General features: G+C 39.8%; 1 protein-coding gene across 1 annotated transcript; it reads left to right on the plus strand.

The window, feature by feature from the left end:
- The first annotated feature begins 3,670 nt into the window (after positions 1-3,670).
- Positions 3,671-16,176, plus strand: klhl18 (kelch-like family member 18). The gene is made up of 10 exons (XM_083671661.1): positions 3,671-3,836; positions 6,168-6,298; positions 6,787-6,927; positions 7,186-7,384; positions 8,367-8,527; positions 9,578-9,714; positions 10,119-10,341; positions 11,185-11,289; positions 11,412-11,523; positions 12,196-16,176. Exons 1-10 carry the CDS (start codon positions 3,702-3,704, stop codon positions 12,580-12,582), a joined length of 1,731 nt encoding a protein of 576 aa, XP_083527787.1. The 5' UTR covers positions 3,671-3,701; the 3' UTR covers positions 12,583-16,176.
- The last annotated feature ends 457 nt before the right edge of the window (positions 16,177-16,633 follow it).

Raw genomic sequence — 16,633 nt, forward strand, 5'->3', positions numbered from 1 at the left:
GTGTGGTTTGGCTGTTGCTTGCCTTGATATTAAAACTGCCTATAGTAAAAGAGAATTGGCCTGTATTTGGTGATACACATTGGTGATGTAGCTGCACCATGGTCAGACTTTTAAAGGTCGTCTAAGACTTGAATGTTCTACATATGTAATTGGAAGAGTATCTGGGGCAGTTCCTGGAATGAAGTCAGTAGCCTTGACTAAACCTACCAACTCTACCACTCTCAACCACTCAACCAACCAACCCTCTATCCACTCCAGTGAACTACCCCTTATCCTTATCCTATCTATCTATCTGTCTATCTGTCTATCTATCCATCTATCTATCTATCTATGACCTTCAAAAATGACTGTTGAAAAAAATAAAAACATTTTAAGCAGAGTAGACATTTAAATATCAAAATCGTGTTTTTAAATGGTCCTTGGCTTTAGACACTTTTGAGTCAACTATTGATATGCTTACTCCACTGTAGTACCATTTTATCCAGGGCTCGTATCACCCATATTACAGCACCTATGTGCCTCACTGTGCTTCCATTTTCATCACTGTGCTTGTGTTGGGTGTTAATGAACCAATAACAGTTTGTGTTGATGTGGAGAACTGTACTCAACTACAACAATAAAGTCTATATGCTCCATTACTTTACGATCATGATAATGAGGTAAAATCACCAAATCTCTGTTAGGTTTTTACTTTCAAAGGGTTAGGGTTAATACTTTATATGATGTTTTAACAGCATCATAATAAGGATTTCAAATAGCTACTTTGAGTGTTGTGTAACACAGGTGTACAATTTCTTGACAAAATCACATATTTGGTTACTGACCCTGAAATTAGTCTATAGACAAGGACAGAGTTCACAAATCCAAACTTTGGTTCTGTTTATCTGGGCAGTGTTACTAACCGCAATTTAGGGAGGGGGGGGGGGTAGATCAGCTTAAACAGAGGACATGAAAATAAAATAAGAACCACAAATGATAGCATTGCTAGCATTTTAACCAAAAATCCATGAATGACAAATGATATTACCAACGAATAACAAGATGACCATTATAATAAAAAACAATGTTCTTCTCAAATTCAGCACAATCATTTATTGAATGGATACAATGAGTGCATTTTATTTGAGTCACTCAATGTAATCTCCAGACTTTGTTACAGATGTATTTGTCTGTCTGCGTCCTGCTCACTCTTGCTTTATCAGTCATACCTATGGGAAAGGAAAAGTGAAGCAATTAGTGGTCTTGAAACCAAAAGATGCAATTTCTAACTTTTTTTCTTTCTTTTTTTTTCTTTTTTTTTTTCTTTTTACTGTTAAGCTTTTTGTAACACTCTTCCGGTTAACATGGTGGAATGTTGATTTAGGCCAACATTCTGGGAGCCCCATTGTTACTTCAACAGCTATGGAACTTTCACAACTCTTGAATAAAAACAACAGGAGACCTGCAGAACACTTTTATTGTTGTGAATGATTGCACAACAATGCACTCTCTTGGCTACTAGTTCTACCCCACTAAAACCACTCTGAACCACTAAACCTACCAACTCATTCAAACCTATCAACTCACATTCTCAACCACTCAACCAACCAACCCTCTACCCACTCCAGTGAACTACCCCTTATCCTTATCCTATCTATCTATCTATCTATCTATCTATCTATCTATCTATCTATCTATCTATGACCTTCAAACATACTATCTGTCTAACCTTCTCTCTTTCCAGCCTTTCTAGCATCATCCTTTCTTCCTTTCACCAGTCACTACTGCTTCACTCAGTATAACCCATACTGATTAACCTCTTAATTGTTTTGAGCTTTCTATACCTCCCCTCTCTCATCTATCGATCCACTCTTTCATCTATTTATTCATCAATCCATCCAATCAAGCAACCTATCTCACTTTCTTTCAACTACCCAGAAAATCATCATCAACCCTGAAAAAAGCTTTCTCATAGCCATTCAACTTTTCAAACTATTAAGCTTTTTGTAACTCCAAAAACTTTCATCCGGTTAACCAACCAACTCTACACCCACTCCACAGAACTAGTAGAGAACCATAGACCCCAGTCAGGCAAAAAAAAAAAACTCCCCAGAGGGGAGAAAAATATAGGACACAGTGGCAAGGGAAAAACTCCCCGGGATGAAGATCTTTCTATACTTACCCTCTCTCATCAATCTAAACTTCTCTCACCTACATATATCTATAGATCTATTATCTATCAATTCATCCATCCATCCAACCAACAAGCCAACCAACCATTCATCCATCCATCCAACCCACCAATCAAACCATCTTTAACTTTATCTGCTACTAAAATAAGACTCTCACTTTCTTTCAACTTCTCAGCAAATCTATATTTCTATCTAGCATCCAACCCCATCTTTAAACTACCAAAATAAAACTTTGTAAGACCACGAAGTTTCTTCTGGAACTTCTTTTTCTAGTTATCAATGATTTCACAAAGACTTGAATGTTTTAAACTTCCCTGGTGTTATTAATGACATATCAATCTTACAGGAAAGCAACCAAGGATATTATTATTTCGTAAAAATGTTAAGGGTACAAGACTGTACAAAAATAGCACGATACGAACTACATATTCCAAGACCAAACACTGGCGCACAGAAGACATCATCACTAAACCTGATGTGATACTTTTTATAAGGTGAAATAATATGATTCAGCCCAAAAATAACAAAACATTGTTATTATAATAAATATTACAAATTAATTTTGTGATCGAAACGAGCAAGGGTTGAGTTATATTCGTAATTTTATGAGTGTTTCACCTGAGTTTCAGCCGCTAGACGTCACTGTTTCACACCTGTCGTTCGACATGTCCACTGTTATCAGTCTATCCAGAGTATATGGGAGAAAGAGGGAAGTCTGTGTCCTGGGCCTTCACTCCTGTATGCCTAGACTAGAGGTATGCAGCTGATTGCTATATGCAGCTGATCACAACTTAATATGTTCGCGATGATTGTGTTGGAGAAAGGGTCATGGTGAACAAGCGTGCAGTTTAAGAGGAAACTCAGCACCGGAGCGAGGCTCACGGGAAATGTAGTTCATTAGAGCTCTTCGCCGGTTACCAACTCCTAACTGTGTTGTTGTACAGTTATATCACACATACAGTACATTGGAGCATGATTTGAGCCGATCCCTTGTAATACAGGTTGGAAATCCAGCTAATGAGGAATAGAGAGGACAGCACTTCTGGTACCAAAAATAAAACTACTTCGGCTCTCTATAGGATAGCCCTTTGGTCAACGTATTAAAGGTCTTTGGATCGGCTGAGGTCGAAGAGAAATCATACATATACGAGAGAAATATGCGCCAGCGGTTTACACTTTTCCATAAGTTTGAAAAACACATAAAGTAGAGGATACGCATCAAGAGCAAACACTTGCAAACTCTTTACATTAAAAATGTATACACAGAGAGAGAGAGAAAGGGGGGAGGGAGAGAGAGAACGAGAGAGAAACATTAATACTCCTTAGATAAGCTTTGACCCGGTCGCATGTCAGGCCTGAAGACGCTGCCCGCAAGAAAATCGAAATAATCTGCATTTAATCAATACCACCGGCCGTCGCCCGGGCGACCGAAACGAACGCTCTAGTAAACATTCCGACTACGGTGTCTCGTGTCAATCATTTCCTCCTTCCCCTTGCGCGTTTTAAAAATTCGCTATTTTCTTTTTCTCAATGACGATGGGTGATATGATATATGAAGAACTGGAGGATTTGATGCATTTTTCTGTCCACGATTTACCAGGTCGTGGATATGCTGTTATGGAGGAGATACGAAGACAAGGGAAACTCTGCGATGTCACCTTAAAGGTAGTTGCCAAGCCGCAATATTCTGTAATTAAATAGCTAGCTAGCTAACCTAGCAGCTAGTTAGCTAGCTTGCTTAGCCAATGATGCCATAGTCAGCGAGCAAACCAACAGTCTAGCTAGCTAATTAAAGTGGGAGGAATAGCTAGTTGTCATCGGTGCCTGAATTTGTTACATTTCCATAGTTTTGATCTAGCCATTATGAAACATACAGATAGAAGTATAAAGTGTACAAAATTAAGTCATGCGTTTCATCATGGCTAATTTTGACCACGACTAGCCAACCAGACAATTTCTACAACTCCAAGCAAGATAGCCTCTAATATACTCTAGAAGACTTGCAATTTGTCTCATATCAAGGGATTGGGAGTTTGTCTTTACTATGGGCCAGGAGGGCATGCGGGTCATGGTAGAGACAGGGAGGATTTGAATGACTAAGCCAGAGGGGAAAGCGAGCTGATGATGCAGGTAAAGCTGTGTGTGCGTATAATATATCCACAGCTGTCACAGGCCGCAGGGTCTGGGACACAGTAGAGAGATTGAAGCATCTGCGTTCAAGGGTGGAACTCCGCCCACCTACTGTGGGTGTATGTAAATGAGGATATGAAAAAGAAAAATTAAATTAAAAAAAAAAAAGCCATCAACATTTTGTATGACACAGCTCATGGTCGAAACTCACTAGTGTTAGGTTCTAGAAGTGTTGCTGAGTAGATTGGTAGTAAATGTCAAGTTAAGCCTTGGTGAAATATTTGTGTACAGTCCATTATAGGTGCCTTATGCAGTCCAGATGGGGCACTATTAGCTGTATGGCCACAGTACACATTATAATGATGAAAATGACTTTAAAAAAAAGTATATACATTTTGTTACGTAATATTTCCTTATTTCTCTGAAAACATGAGACAATATTGTGATCCCATCACTTTCCATTGATCTCTTACCTCGCTCTCTTATGTTGAAGTCGCGAAAAATGAAACCGGAAGTATTAATGATGGAACTTATCGTCGTTCATGGAACGCAGATGGATGTAGCTAGGTGTATAAACCCTAAGATGCAGCTTATCATAATACTGCTTAGGACGGTGAAGCCACTGCAAACAGTCACAGAGGACATGGAGATAGAGTGAACTCCAGGGCCTGACCATAAACCGCTTGGCCCTGCTTCTAGCCCTAGCGTGGCTGCCGAGGGGCTTGACTCCTATGGCACGAAGTCTACGGTGTAAACCGCATCCTAATATACGTAAGATAACGTACGGTTATACAATCCGTCAGATGGCACAACAAGACAACACCAAAACATATCCTAATTACTTGTGTCGCGAGCGAACGTTGAGAGGAAAACAGATCTCTCCCTCCATAATCAGTTTGTGTCCTAATCATTGATATACACTGCATTTAGTAAGTAATGGGACAGTGAAGCATTTCTTCTTCTTTTGTCTCTACACTGCAAGTTTGGATTTGGAATCAAACAATTACTATGAGGTTAAAGTAGAGATTCTCAGCTTTTATTTGATGGTATTTGTGTACATATTGGTTACACCGTTCATACATCATCCAACACTTTTTATGCATAGTCCCCCTGTTTCAGGGTACCCAAAAGTGATGGGACATATTTATCAAATGTCCAAATTAAGCACTCATGTTTAGTATTTGGTCGACAATCCTTTGCATGGAATAACTGCCTGGAGTCTGCGACCCATTGACCCCACCAGACACTGGGTGTCTTCTCTGCTAGGCCTTCACCATGTTTCACAGATGGGGTGGTATGCTGTAAATCTTATGCAGATGCCTTTTTTTCCCAAACTTTCCACTTGCAATCACTCATTAACACTCCCTCCTCCATTACATGATAATATGCATCTTATTTGTCCACAATACCTTTTTCCAGACCTCTGCAGGCTTTTTAGGTACTTTTTTTAGCAAACTGTAACCATCCTTTTTGAGGATAACTAGTGGTTTGCACCATGCAGTAAAGCTTCTGTAGTGTAGGGACATTTAGCAAGCTACTGTAAACTTATGAGACAAACCTTTACCCCTCCTTCACAAATTGTTGTGTTCGTGTGCAGATGCAGAAACATGTTTTCTCAATATCGCTGCATACTCTGGTTAGAATGAGCACTTCCCCCCACTGTTTGCACACCACACGTTTCTGTTCCGAGCCACACCTCGCAGTTGTGTGATTGACTAATCTTACTTTACTCAGTAAATTCTCTCCCACAAAAGTGTTATTCCAGGCTTACATGCACTGTACGCAATAGTCTGGGGACGAGGTTATATCCTTCTTAGCACAAACCTGATTTAATGACTCTCACAACACCTCTTACCTATAATTTAGGTTGGAGATCACAAGTTCAGCGCCCACAGGATTGTGCTTGCTGCTTCCATCCCGTACTTCCATGCCATGTTCACCAATGACATGGTGGAATGCAAGCAAGATGAGATCGTCATGCAGGGCATGGACCCTAGGTAACGTACCTGCACCCACTTACGGCCTCAAAATGAATGGGCCCGTCCAAAAACAACCCCTAGCCCATACTCAGTAGGCACTTGTGTAGATCTAAAGGGACTGGATTGGTAGCAATATGGTAGTAGCTCCACTCTCCCCTCTGATAAGCTGGGTGGAAGCGTTTCCTGTATTGCTTATAGCTATGTACCTATCCACCTATCCAATCCAGTGGAGGTCGAAATCGGAGGACGGGCTCATGGTAATGCATTAGAATGAAATGGAATGAGGAATAGTATCAAATACCATGTGTCATTCCATTCCTGCATTACAATGAGCCCATCCTCCGATTTCTACCTCCACTAGCCTCCACTGATCCAATCCTTTTTGAGATAAGGACCTAGAAGTGCCTACGAGGACCAGGGGGTTGTTTATGGATGGGACCATAATGTGGCCAGTACCTCCAGTGTGTTGTGACTAACCTGCCTCCGTTGTTTCCCCCCCTCTGCAGCGCGCTCGAAGCCTTGATAAACTTTGCGTATAATGGTCACGTGGCCATCGACCAACAAAACGTCCAATCTCTTCTGATCGGAGCCAGCTTTCTACAGCTGCAGAATGTGAAGGACGCCTGCTGCTCCTTCCTCCAGGACAGGTGTGTTCTCACACACGTCTGTTTTTTATGGCAGTGGAAACGGACCACTGTGATTAGACAGGCTACACCCGGCTACAAGTGACTTTTTACATGTCAAGTCTATTTCTAGTGTTTCTGCACGTGTCTGAAGTGTTTACAACTCATGAAGTGGCTTGTGCTTTCGATTTCTACCCATTTTTATGCTTCGAGTGTTAAAACAACTAAAAAGCTTGCAGTGTAGTTTCGGAGTGACTTTCTCTTCCTTTTATTTCATCCCAGACTTCATCCTAAGAACTGTCTGGGTGTGCGGCAGTTTGCAGAGACCATGATGTGCACCACGCTGTATGACGCTGCCAACAGTTTTGTCCACCAGCACTTTGTGGAGGTGTCTGTTTCTGAAGAGTTCCTCAGTCTCCAGCCAGAGGAGGTGTTGGAGCTGGTGGGCTGTGATGAGCTGAACGTCAAAGCAGAAGAACAGGTCAGTGATGCGCAATATATGAGGGCGATGAATCTTGTGTCATTATCATCAAATCGAATAGCGATACATACAGTATAGGGCTGCAACTGTTATTTTGATAATCAAGTATTCTGTCGATACTTGTGAAAACACTGCTTTTTTAAATGCTTTATTGAGAGAAAGATAATAAATGATGTAGGCTATAGCCTTTTGCATCTTAGAACCTTAGACATATGTCTATGATTAGAACCAGAATTTTTTTTTAAATTAACATTACCAATTTAGAAAAAAAAATTCTAAAATGTTTAGCACTTTGTTATAAAAACCAGCAAAAATAAATAAAAACAGAATACTCAAGGCAGACAACTCTAATCGAGGATTTTTGGTAATCTAATTATTTGAGTTATTAAATTAATCTTTTCAGCCCTAATACGTACATATTGTTATATTTTTCCGGTCGGAGCGATATATTGTGAACTTCTCTAATAGGAAAGCTCATATCTTTCTACATATCCTCTTGATTTAAAAAAAATACTCCTTACTTCTCAACTGACAGTTTGTGCCTATTCATTAATGTTAATTCTCCGCTAATACGTCTCTCGCCTAATCTCTGCTATTTTGCACTGTGTGTCGCGGATGAGAGCTAATGTTTGAATGTTGTCAGTGAGTCAGATATTAATGTTAAATTTAGGAACTAAACCGTTGGCACACAATCTGCACGTGTTACGAGAAGAGGAACAAAACTGGTGTTGAAGGTATAGTCAAAATACATATCACAGAGTGGATTCATCCATAAAACAGTATACCGCCCAGCCCTATGAACCATACAACTGGTCTCATTTGATGGATTATAGTCAGTGCAATAACATATTGACAAACTAAAACTCAGATTTCTTATAACTGTAAATTACAATAATCAGCTACAGAGGAAAGGACAAAGTGTTGTGTACCTAGGTCAGGACGTCATTGACCCTCCGCTTCTTGCTTCGCATCCCCATACCAGGTGTTTGAAGCCGTTCTGGCGTGGGTGAGGCACGAACGTGAAGAGCGGGAACCACGGTTGCCTGAATTGCTCTCCAAGACCCGCCTGCCCCTCTGTCGGCCCCATTTCCTAGCGGATTGTGTTCAGCAGGATGAACTGGTGCGATGCTGCCACAAATGCAGGTAACTGACTGACTTTCTGGGCCAGAACATTTGAGTGGAGTTAAGTGGTCGGAAAAACTGCTCCTCGCTCTGGAGTGTAAACGAATCGCTCACAAGGATTTGTTTACACTCCGCTCTTCCACTCTGAGTCCACTTCCCTGCTCCGCTCCCGTGCGCTCACAGGGAAAATGGTGCTGCTCAAGAATGTCATTTTAAAATGGTAGAGAGCCACCATCTATTGTTAACATGACACTTATATTTAACTAGTGAAGGTGAAACCAGACCATATTTAACTAGTGAAGGTGAAACCAGACCATATTTAACTAGTGAAGGTGACCCAGACCATATTTAACTAGTGAAGGTGAAACCAGACCATATTTAACTAGTGAAGGTGACCCAGACCATATTTAACTGGTGAAGGTGACCCAGACCATATTTAACTAGTGAAGGTGAAACCAGACCATATTTAACTGGTGAAGGTGAAACCAGACCATATTTAACTAGTGAAGGTGACCCAGACCATATTTAACTAGTGAAGGTGACCCAGACCATATTTAACTAGTGAAGGTGACACCAGACCATATTTAACTGGTGAAGGTGAAACCAGACCATATTTAACTAGTGAAGGTGAAACCAGACCATATTTAACTGGTGAAGGTGAAACCAGACCATATTTAACTAGTGAAGGTGACCCAGACCATATTTAACTAGTGAAGGTGACCCAGACCATATTTAACTAGTGAAGGTGACACCAGACCATATTTGCTTTGAAATTGCTGCCCATGAGCTTGTGAGGTGAGCGGAAATGGAGCGCGAGAAAAAGCTATCACTCCAGCTATTTCAAAATGTGCTCCATGCTCCAGACAAAATACCCCCGCTCCACTGGCGCTCCACTCCGCTCACATGCTCTGTTCTGGGCTCAATCACATCCAAACCCTCGACACCACCCACAGATCTGAAGGGATACTGTAAATAAGAAATCCACATTTGTTACAAGTGGCTTCCATGCTAATATGCTTTTAAAAACTGCAAACCTCATACATTGTCAATCTTGTGTGTTCTGTCCAAAAGGGATCTTGTTGATGAAGCAAAGGATTTCCACCTGATGCCAGAGCGCCGTCCTCACCTGCCTGCCTTTAAGACCCGGCAAAGATGCTGCACCTCAATCGCAGGGCTCATATATGCAGTTGGTGGACTAAATAGCGCAGGTAACACTTTTTTTTGTTATCCCTTACGCCTAATAAACAGTGCCTAGCATAACAGAAATCTTGAGGTGAAGCATGACATTATAACATGGATGAGATTGAGGGAACAAAATGGTGACTGGTTCATACAGAACATTTTCCCCATTGGGATAAAAAAAAAAAAAAACAGCAAACAGCACACTAAATGCTTTCTCACATGGTGGGATAAATGCTGAGCTATCTCAAAAACTGGGTTAGCATATTTACTTATATATTTACTTACTTAATATAATATAATGTGTGTGTGTATATATATATATATATAATATTATTATAATTATATATTATATATATATATATATATATAAGCTAAGCACAGTGGAGGTCTATGTAAATGTGAAATGTTGTGCGCTTATTCTTGCATCCAGGTGACTCGTTAAATGTAGTTGAAGTGTTTGACCCCATTGGAAATTGCTGGGAACGGTGTCAGCCAATGAGTACTGCGAGAAGTCGAGTGGGTGTGGCAGTTGTCAACGGGTTGCTTTACGCCATTGGAGGATATGACGGACAATCACGGCTAAGCACAGTGGAGGTCTATAACCCAGAAACAGACACTTGGACACGTGTTGCTAGTATGAACAGTCAACGCAGGTAAGAATGACTCAAGGCCTCGTACAACACAGACTTTGGAGTATGGTTGAGGTCCTGCAGGTCTATGAAAATGTTAAACATTTTACACAATTTTCGTATTACTATTATGGGTCACATTGTTTTTTAGATAAAATTCATATTTTCAACAATTATGTTGAAAATATTCTACAATTATTTTGACAGAGATCACATTAACATAGCAAGATATGACAATGTCCATGTACAGTACTGTTCACAGTAGTACATGTTGATGCACCGTGGGCTGTTGTTCGGTCTTACGGTCTTGGAGGAGCACGTTTTGGGTTGAACATCAGTTTTGTTATATAAACAGAGGGGATCGACTAACTCGCTTGGAAAGTTTCCTCTCACTATGGCAAACATGTCAAGCATGTACCACTGACTTTCTATGGATTTGCAAGTTACAGTGCCACCATCAGGTCAGTTAGGGTAATATCTAGTATAAGGTGTGGCCTACAGTCGTTTTTTTTACGGAAAACAATAAACAATAACAATAGGGTTCCTGCCCCTTCCCTAATAATGTTTGTATCTGTGTAGAAGACAACATGGACTCAGTACTGAACTTCATAAACAATGTTCATTATTCTCTGTGTGTCCCTGTTCCCATTATACATTTTTTTATGTTTTATTTATATACAAAAATGAAATATGCTCCTAAAAACTTGGGTTATCGACTGCAGGTAGAGTACTGTAAATCTAGAGTACTGTACTGTAAAGGAAAAACATTGTGTAAGCAGTTAAAAGGGACATATTTGGTTTGGTATACGGGTCTACAAAAACAAAATGTACTTTGCTGTTGACTCTCCCCATTTTCCTTGAATGCAGTGCAATGGGAACAGTTGTCGTCGACGGGCATATATATGTCTGCGGAGGCTATGATGGCAAATCCTCTCTCAACTCTGTAGAATGTTACTCTCCAGAAGCTGACAGGTGAGGACCATTTCCCCTGCGAACACTGAAGGCTGAATTGACTGAATTTAAATGGATTTGATTGAAACCCTGATCTGTATGTGTTATTTTTCCCATCTGCTTTTCTTGATGTCCTTGTGCAGGTGGACGGTAGTGACAGAGATGAGTGCGAGTCGCAGTGCAGCTGGGGTTACTGTTTTTGATGGAAGGATTTTCGTATCGGGTGGCCATGATGGTTTACAGATTTTCAACACGGTCAGAATATAATTTTGTATACACCTGTCATATTGCAGAGAATGGCTTTGCCACAGGACTACAGGATGCTAGGGGTGTGCTGATCTGGCAATACTTGTATCGGTTTCCGTTAACTGGGTCTTTATGTTCTTTATGTTTGTGATCCGATGATACCTATGATCAGAGAAAATGAAAGGCGTTTACAAGGCGCATAGAAACTATAGAAGACGATAGAAACTATTGGTAAACTAAATACTGTGAGCTGCGGCATCTAAACCTTTTTTCAGATTCCAGATAATAACAAAAAAATTAACTTTTATTATGATTGGATGCATAAAACATCCCAAATCCATAAAAATACTTGTTTATCCAAGTACTCTGCACACCCCAACAAGATAGGCCATTCAGTAACACTTCTTTAAAACAAATTCATAAGATCTTGTAGTCTTATGGATCAAAATAATAATGAAATCTAATAAGTCCCACTCCAGCTACATTTTTTTTTGTGATAGCTAAAAAAATGTGATAGCTAAAAAAAATAATATTAGTATAATACGTTCAGGGTCAAAGCTACAGGAACCCCAATGGGCCAGAAGGTGCTCATTGGAAAGCAAACCATGTGATGGTGTAATAGACTAGATGGCCATGTTACTGACACTGGGATTTACTGCCATTATACCTCCCATCCTACAGGTGGAGTATTACAACCAGCACACGGCCCTGTGGCACCCAGTTGCCGGGATGATAAACAAGCGCTGCCGTCACGGTGCTGCAGCCCTAGGCAGCCAGCTATATGTTGCCGGGGGCTACGACGGCTCTGGGTTTCTCAGCGGGGCGGAACTGTACAGCTCGGTGGCGGACCAGTGGAGCCACCTAGTGGCCATGAACACACGGCGCAGCCGAGTCTCACTAGTAGCGAACTGTGGCAGGCTTTATGCTGTGGGCGGCTACGATGGACAGTCCAACCTGAGTTCTGTAGAGATGTACGATGCCGAAACCAACCGCTGGACATTCATGACACCAATGGTTTGCCACGAGGGTGGGGTTGGAGTAGGTTGCATTCCCCTTCTGCCTGCCTAACTCCACAATCAAAAGTTATAGGTTTTGAACTTATAGGGTTTTTTTCACATTTTTTAATGGGTGACGGAACTTCCCAAAAAATCCATTAACAAGATGAGGCAACTCTCCTCTATGTTCTACATGCTAGGTTCTACAGTTTAAACCATGCTTTTATTTTCTATAAGCCTGGTTCAGCCAATGTACCATTGAGAGGTTTTGTGATGTAGAGAATATCGATGCAGAGGCTGGGTTGAGTCATCCAGAGATTATTATCCTGGTAGCAGAGCTCAAGGCTCCTATCTGTAACTGCCATTGGGAGAGGGTGAACCAGTAGTTCTGCAGCATTAAGCAGAGGGAAAAAGGTGGAGGTAGAGGGGGATGGATCGTGAAAAGTGTGGACTGGTAAATCAGGTTATTCAATGTTGATATCAGATATTGTATGAGAGACTAAAACATTTTGCTAGCATAAACAAAGGAACAGCTCGCAAGTGAAAGTGAGGCAATTTGAATGATCCTGAGAAAAAATGTACTTTTGACTTGGTGCAATAGAGGGCTCTGTTGCATAACAATAGAGCAGCCACTCTGTGTTTGTAAAACAAGTGCAGCCACTTACTTGTCTGGGCAGTTGACTGAGGATATGTTTTGGTTGCATGGTTTTCTCTAAACTGGAAGCGTTGTGTACTCATGATTGTAAAAATTAATCATCAAGATGGCTAAAATTAATTTCTATTTTGGGAGAAAAAGCATTATTCTGACTGGATAATTCGCTACAATTATTTGTATTATTATATTAGTGGGAAAAAAGGATCCCTGCAAAAGGGGTAAATGTAGAAGGGTCTTTGGGCTAATTGAAGTTGCAACACCTCATGTGTTTTGATGCAGCAACTAGGCAACCCTATGACCATGTCCTTCTAGAGGGTGTTTAGAAGAGTGGGAAAATGGTAGCCACTGGTGTTGTTCAGAGGTAGCAAGCCTCTTCCTGTGGAAAATCTACAATAACAAAAGATAGGATGACAAAAAAAAGTATTCCATTAACATTCTGCGGAATCCTCTTAGGAATCTTAATTTAGGAATTTAGGAATATTTAAACCTCCTTCAAGGAAGTGGCAAGCTATTTTTAGAATGAGTTATGGAATTGCATAATTGAACATGGATTGTACTATAAAATGTAATATTGCTTTCTCGACTGTTCAGACTTACATTCTGTCATGATTGACAACTTTAATTTGGAATTAATTACTGTGAATTTGAAATATTGATGATACTGTTTTACCATTGCTGAACATTTCTGAGGATGTTATGGTAATATATTACACATTTACATTATATATATATATTTTGTATTAACTTCCAGTTGTGGTTGCAGTATTTTTACTACTCAGATTTTTGGTACTGGTCATAAAATTGTATTTATTATTGGTTGTACTTTTTTCGTTACAAAGTAACTTGACCATTTCTAGCTTGATTTATTAACTGTACGTTTTTAGTACTACTATAATGAATATTGTATGCTTAAAATTGATTGTTTCCAAAACGTGGACCAGTGAACTTCATGTATTCAATTTAATTTTTTTTATCTTTATTTTTATGTTTTTAAACCTACCTCTATGTTGACAGGAGAGCTACAGTCAAAAGAAACTAAAGACTCTCCTGCCAATCAAATGTCAATTTGTTTCATTTGAATTGAAGGGTACTATAGAATATCGTTTTCTTCAGGCCCACTCTGATGGCTATGCCTATGATCCATTTGAATAATTTACTGTATGTATAAAAAAATATTTCAAGATGTAGAAAAAAATGTGTACCACATTGGACTTTCAGGATCTCTTGCAGACAAAAGTGTGTGATGATTGTGTGAGATGAACGTAGAACATTTATTGCAAAACTGAATAATGAAATGGGAATGATGATACAGCACAGTGCTCTCCATAAGTACTGGAAAGAGGAAGCATTTTGTCTTCTTTTAGCTCTACACTCAACAGTTTGGATTTGAAATCAAACAATTATTGTGGAGTCAAAGTAGAGATTATCAGCTTGTTTTTGCTTGTTTTTTTCTTTCAGATTGGTTTCACCATTTAGAAAGTACAACATTTTTGAAACATACTCCCCCTATTTCAGGGCTCCAAAAGTGTTGGAAAAAAATTATAGAATGTCCAAATAAAGCACTCATGTTTAGTATTTGGGCGACAATCCAATAACTGCCTGAAGTCTGCGACCCACTGACCCCACCAGACGCTGGGTGTCTTCTCTGGTGATGCTCTGCCAGGCCTGTACTGCAGCCATCTTCAGTTGCTGTTTGTTTTGAGGTCTTTTTGCCATAAGTTCCATCTTCAGCAAAATAAGTACATGTTCAATTGGATTTAAATCTGGAGATTGACTTGGCCACTCTAGAACTTTCTACTTTTGGTCCTGAAAAACTTGTTGCTATGGCAGTATGTTTGTGGTCATTGTCTGGCTGTATGATGAAGCGCCGTCCAATGAGATTGGAAGCATTTGCTTGTACTTAAGATGTTTCTGTACACTTCAGAATTCATTCGTCAGCAGTTACATCATCAGTGAAGACACGTGAGACAGTTCCAGTGGCAGCCATACACACACAAGCCATAACACCCCTTCCGCCATATTTAAAAAATAAGGTGGTATGACGGGGATTCTCTGGTTCATGTTAATCTTTGTCTCATCTGTCCACAAGACATTTTTCCAGAACTCTGCAGGCTCGTTTAGGTACTGTTTAGTAAACGGTAATCTGGTTATCCGGTTTATGTTGCTAACTAGTGGTTTACACTTTGCAGTGTAGCCTTTGTAGTTCTGCTGGTGAAGTCTTCTGTGGATGGTAGTCTCTGACACATTCACGCCTACCTCCTGGAGAGTGTTCCTGATGTGTGGGACAGTCATTTTGGGGTTTTTCTTAATTATGGAGCATTCATCCACTCTAGAAGTCTTCCTTGGCCTAACTAGGCCGTGCAGTTGCTGAGCTCACCAGTGTTTTTCTTCTTTTGGATAATGTTTGAAACTGTTGTTGTTGGCTAGCCTAATGTTTTGGAAATGTTTATGATAGTTTCTTTCTGATTTCTCAGCCCAGTAATGGCTTCCTTGACTTGCAGTGACAACTCAATCAGACACCAATAGCAGACTCCAAAGGAAAACATAAAGGCTAGAATCAGTACTAGACATTGAGAAGCACCTGTCAAGCCAATTTTCCAATACTACTGGTTCCCTGAAATAAGGGGACTATATATATATATATATATATAAGGGTTGTATTTTCTAAATGGGGAAAGAGATCTGAAAAAAGAAAACATTGAATTAAAGCTGAGAATCCTCATAGTAATTGTTTGATTTCAAATCCAAACTGAGTATAGAGCTGGAGTATAGAGTGTTTTTGAAAGTCTCAAATATGCCTCAATACATTTGTTGTCATTAAAGTCATGGCAAAGGTGTCATAATGGTCATTTCAGCAAAACAAAAAAAAAGAATAGAGTTCAATAAAATTAATTGTTAAAAACGCTTTAAGTGAGAGTTGTTGTATGTTGTCATTAGCTGAAAAAGACAATGTATTCAAATGAGCAACACCTCTCTGTTTAATTTGACCCATACACCAGGCCTACAGTTGTCTACTGCCACAACTTTGACTGTTTAAAGGTGCAAATTGCAATATTGAGGCACTCTTGTGGAAACAAGGTGTCATGTACTACTAATGTGAAAATGCATCAGATACTGTACATTTGGGAAAAGTTGCTAGTTGTGGTGGCGTGATATTCATTACTATATTGCTATTTATTGTACATCATATGATTTATGCAATTTAGTTAATGTAGTAGGGCCCAATAGTAGCCCAGTGAATGCATATTTTGCTTCTCATGATAGTGACACATATATTGCAGATGTGACATCTGACAAAGGCTGTGTGGATATCTATAAACACAATATAGTTGTTATCTGTAACAAGCCCAGAGTGACATACCAAGAACTACTCTCATATTGCTTGCAATGTGTCCTAAAGCCAGATAGTGTCTTATTAATAATAACCAATAGCATAACCTTAATTCTTTTAGGAACATGTATTGTCAAG

Source organism: Argentina silus (assembly GCF_951799395.1).
Source record: "Argentina silus genome assembly, chromosome: 1".
Taxonomy (NCBI): Eukaryota; Metazoa; Chordata; class Actinopteri; order Argentiniformes; family Argentinidae; genus Argentina; species Argentina silus.